General features: G+C 60.8%; 1 protein-coding gene across 1 annotated transcript in view; it reads right to left on the bottom strand.

Moving 5' to 3' along the window:
- The window catches only part of Smim24 (small integral membrane protein 24), a 4,029-nt gene extending 2,379 nt beyond the window's left edge, over positions 1–1,650 (bottom strand). The window contains exon 1 of the mRNA XM_010635100.1: positions 1,614–1,650. Within this exon, the coding sequence (XP_010633402.1) occupies positions 1,614–1,650 (37 nt within the window). The remainder of the gene's footprint in view (positions 1–1,613) is intronic.
- Positions 1,651–4,181: the final 2,531 nt, after the last annotated feature.

The raw sequence follows: 4,181 nt of genomic DNA, 5'->3' as shown, positions 1-4,181 counted from the left end.
GCGGAGGCCCGGGTGTGAGCGAGCCCCGGTTGCCCGCGGAGTTAAGGGGCAGAGGAGGGGGGCCGCCCTCCTCCCGTCCCGCCTCGCTCCCCCAGCAGACTCTGAACCCGGTGTAACATTAACTCCTCCGGACTCCGCCCAGCCCCGCACCACACCCGGAACTGAGGGCCTGCGGGGGCTCGGGAGTCCCAGCGTCTCTGAAGCCCGGGCCTGGCTAGAGGACCCTGGCCTCGACCTTGCAAGCCCTCCGGGCTCGGGCCCCTACTGTGTGAGCTCGCAAATCCAACCGGAATTTCAGTCATCCTTGGTGGCTTGCAGGGTGCAAAGGGCTCCGTGCTCTGTGACTTTGGACATCCTATCCCCTTTTCTTGGCGACCCAAATTTTGGAGAGGTGCTGGGGATGGAACCCAGGGCCTTGCACAAGCTGGGCAAGTAGTCCACACAGAGCTGCACCTTTGGGCCTTTTTCTTTACCTTGAGACAAACTCTTGCTTAGTTGCCTAGGCTGGGCAGGAACTTGAGATCCTCCTGCCTCAGCCTCCTGAGGTGCCAGCATCACAGGCATGAGCCACAGAGCCCGGCTACTCTTCCCCCAACACTTTGCTAACCTTACTTTACAGAGCCCACAGGAACCCAGAGCAGCCAGCCCCCATCGTGGCAGGGAGATGAAGCTGGCTCTTGCCGACTACCAGCTTAAACAAGGGCATCAGGCTCCTGGGTCTTGGGAACCCAAAAGCACAAGGCCACGGGCCAGCAACCACGCCCAACCCTGGACACGTGTGGCTGCAGAACTAGGGACACTCTTGGGAAGAGACGACTCAGGCTCTGGCTCTTCTGTCCTCAACCTTGGTCCCTGGCTTGATTAGATAGTGAACCCTTCCCAGGCAAAGGGGAACCCCACCCTGGCTGCCACTGCCCCGGCACGTGAAAGGAAGGTCTTGGTGGATTGCCTGCTGCACGCCCAGGGCTCCTCCCTTCCAGAGGCCCAAGGGTCCACGGTGCAGGCGGAGGATGAGGAACTGGGACTAACCACGTGCCAACTTTAGCCAGGCAGATGCTATTAAGCTCCAACTGTATACCTCACCTTGTGCAAAGCTCCAGAAGGAAGGGCACTGTCCCCTTGGGAGCACCCCAGGGAAACCTGGTAGCCTGGGGCGGGGTGGAGGAGATGCACGGGGGTGGGGAGGTGGACCCTGCCTTGGAGCTTCTGCCTTCTAGGTGAGTCACCCAGCGTGGCTCTGTGACAGTCCCTTCCACTCAGAGGGGGTCCACTTCACCATGGCATATGCCTCAGTGTCCCCTGCTGTCAGCTGGGGCTGTAAATCCTACACAGAAGGATGCAGCGAGATCACATGACACGTGGGCTTACTTAGCACAGGAGCAGAGAGTAGGAGAGGCTTGAAGCCCGCCACGGTGGTGCACGCCTGTCAGCCCAGCACTCTGGGAGGCTGAGGCAGGAGGATTGCAAGTTGGAGCCCAGCCTGGGCCACTTAGTGACTTGGTGAAACCATGTCTCAAAATAAGGGCTGGGAATGGAGCTCAGGGCAATCCTCAGTACCACAAAGAAAAGAAAAGGTTGATGACTCTAATTTTTAAAAATGTCTTGGTGTTCACTTACAGACTGCCTGCGGGTTGTGAGGTACAGCGCCATATTCGTCTGCAAAAAAGGCCCAGGGCACAAGAGCTGTCTACGTGGCCACGGCCTGGCTCAGCTCTGGACAAGGAGGTCCCTACAGGTGATGGAGGGGCGCCAGGGATCCTGGGGAGATGCTTCCACGGGGCCGCCTTTGCTGCCTCTGCCGGAGTCATCACCCCGCCATGCCAGGGCCAGCTGCAGGTCCAGGTCCTCCAGGTCCTCAGCAGCCAGGCTGGCGCACAGCTCCCGGGGCGCATCCTCCTGGTCCGGCTTCGGGCCGAAAGCCCAGTCTGCAGCAGGGACACCTGTGAGGTTCCCCTCACCCTTTCCTGTCCCTGGTCCCCACCCCTCCCTGCCCAGAAAGGACCTGGGGATCCCTGGCCCTGGCCACACGGGGAGGGCAGTGCTCACCGGCCAGGTCGTGGGCCAGGTCTTTGATGAGGTGCCCCACGATGGCATAGGCCACGGCCACCACCAGGAGCGCAGCCATCAGCAGGTAGAGCACATTCCGGGGCAGGCGGACGGTGTCCAGCGGGGGTGGCCAGTACTCCTTATACAGGGGCAGGCCTGGGCTCCAGCCCTTGGCCTCCTCTTTGCCAGTCAGTACTGTCAGCCCCGACATGGCAGCCACCTGAAGCAAAGGCCCAGAGGTGACCCACGTAGAGGAAGTATTAGGGGCTTTGAGCTAAGAGGATTGGGGCGCTCCCCCCCACACCATCTGCCTGGATTAATCATGGTACAAATCACTTCTGCCCACTGCCTCTGCTCTTGCTTGGCTCCAGCCACAGCTCTGAGTACATCTGACCTCAGGGCCTTTGCACTTGCTGTGCCTGCTCCTGAAACCACCCAGATTTCCCCATAACTGGCTCCTTCCATTCATTCCTGCACTTAGTATGCACTAAACACTTACTACTGCTGGGCACCCCTTTTAGCTGTGAACACAGCAAACCTGACTGGAGAGCTGCACTGTGGCAGGGAAATGGATAAGGAAAAAGTGAACTCTTGGGGTAAATGATGTCGTGATGAATGGGCAGTGGGGGGAGCTGGAGTTCCAAATAGGGAAGCCAAGGCCTCCTAGAGGTAAACTAGCCAGGGAAGACCAGGCGGGGCAGCCCAGGGGGAAGGCGAGGCCGTGCCAAGGCCCTGGCACGGTGCAGGAGCAGCGGGGAACCCATTGGCTGGAGCCCAGGGGCGGGGAGGCAGGGCCCTGTGGGCAGCAGGGAGGCCAGGCTGTGGTGTGAGGGTGGAGCAGGGGACCAGGCAGGTGACTGCAGGCCGGGAGGCACAACCTGAGACGTGACCATGCTTAGCACCCTGCGAGCTGGAACTGAGCCGAGCCGCCCCCGTTCCTAAATGGAGACAGAGGATCAGCTGGGCGGGGGCTGGGACCACAAGCGTCACGTTCAACGGGAAACACGCAGTTGTAGCCATCGTGGGCAGGCCAGTGACTTCCGCACGGTGGTCCAGGACCCACCTGGGGGAGCCGGCCGCTTCCAAGGTGCTGGCTCCCGAGCCCCACCCGCTGGTGATGCCGACCACGCCCACCCCGCTCATTGGCCAACAGGGGTCACACGGACCGCACCAGGGCCCATGGCGGAGGCTCAGAGCAGCTGGCCTCCTGCGCAGTTTATCTGATAGGCACAGCCTCAGGTGCTCGCAGGGCAGGTGGAATTATAACCCAGCAACCCTCCTCAGGGTCTGGGACCACACACAATCTCTCCCAGGAAGGTTGTCAACTTCTGGGCCAGCTCATTCTACATTAGGTAACTGGGCCTTGTAGGATGCCTGGCAGGTGTGAATGGGCCGCCCCCTGCTGTGCAAGGAGGAACTACAGGAACCGAAAGATAAGCGATCTCTGATGACAAGCCACAGCCCAGACTCCTGGTCATACCACAAAACCCTTTCCTCTGTGCCCCAAAGAGGATCTCGGAGACAATGAGGGTCTAGAGAGACCTGGGCTGGAGGGCTGCTTCCTCAGAGTCTTCTGAAGGGAGCTATCTGGGAAGAACCCAAGGGCCCACTGTGGCTCCAAATGCCCCGCTTGACAGGTGTGTCAAAGGTCCTGGGGGGCAGTCCCAACCCCACACACTCAGAGGAGTAACTGCTCAGCAAAAATGATAGTTTAATATTTCATCTGGACAAGGTGCCCAAGCGCAGCCCACCAGAGCCCACTTCTCCGTCCCTGCTTGGGCCCCAAAGGTGAGAAGGATGAGGGACCCCCAAACCCTGATGTCCATTCCTAGTGAAGCCTGAGCCACTGTCACCCCGTCACTTCCCAGGAGTCCCAGTTCTTGGTGCCCCAACGTCCTCACTGTCGGGATGCCCCTTCCGGTCCGGCCCGGAGCCCCCCATTCTACGGCTACGGCTGTGTGCTGGGCACTTCCGGTCTGGTCTGGGGGTCCGGATGCAGATCCCAGGCCGGGCCGTGCGTGCAGGGAGGGACACCGGCTTCGTGCTCGGCCAGCAGGAGCGGACATCCAGGGCGGGGTTTAGCTCAGTGGTTCCGCCGCCTGCCTGGCAAGCGCGAGGTCGCGAGTTCGATCCCG

The sequence above is a fragment of the Fukomys damarensis genome, unplaced genomic scaffold (assembly GCF_012274545.1).
Source record: "Fukomys damarensis isolate Sample0158 unplaced genomic scaffold, DMR_v1.0_HiC HiC_scaffold_37, whole genome shotgun sequence".
Lineage (NCBI taxonomy): Eukaryota > Metazoa > Chordata > Mammalia > Rodentia > Bathyergidae > Fukomys > Fukomys damarensis.
The sequence above is the reverse complement of the archived record's forward strand: the minus strand, read 5'-3'. Positions and strand labels throughout refer to the sequence as shown.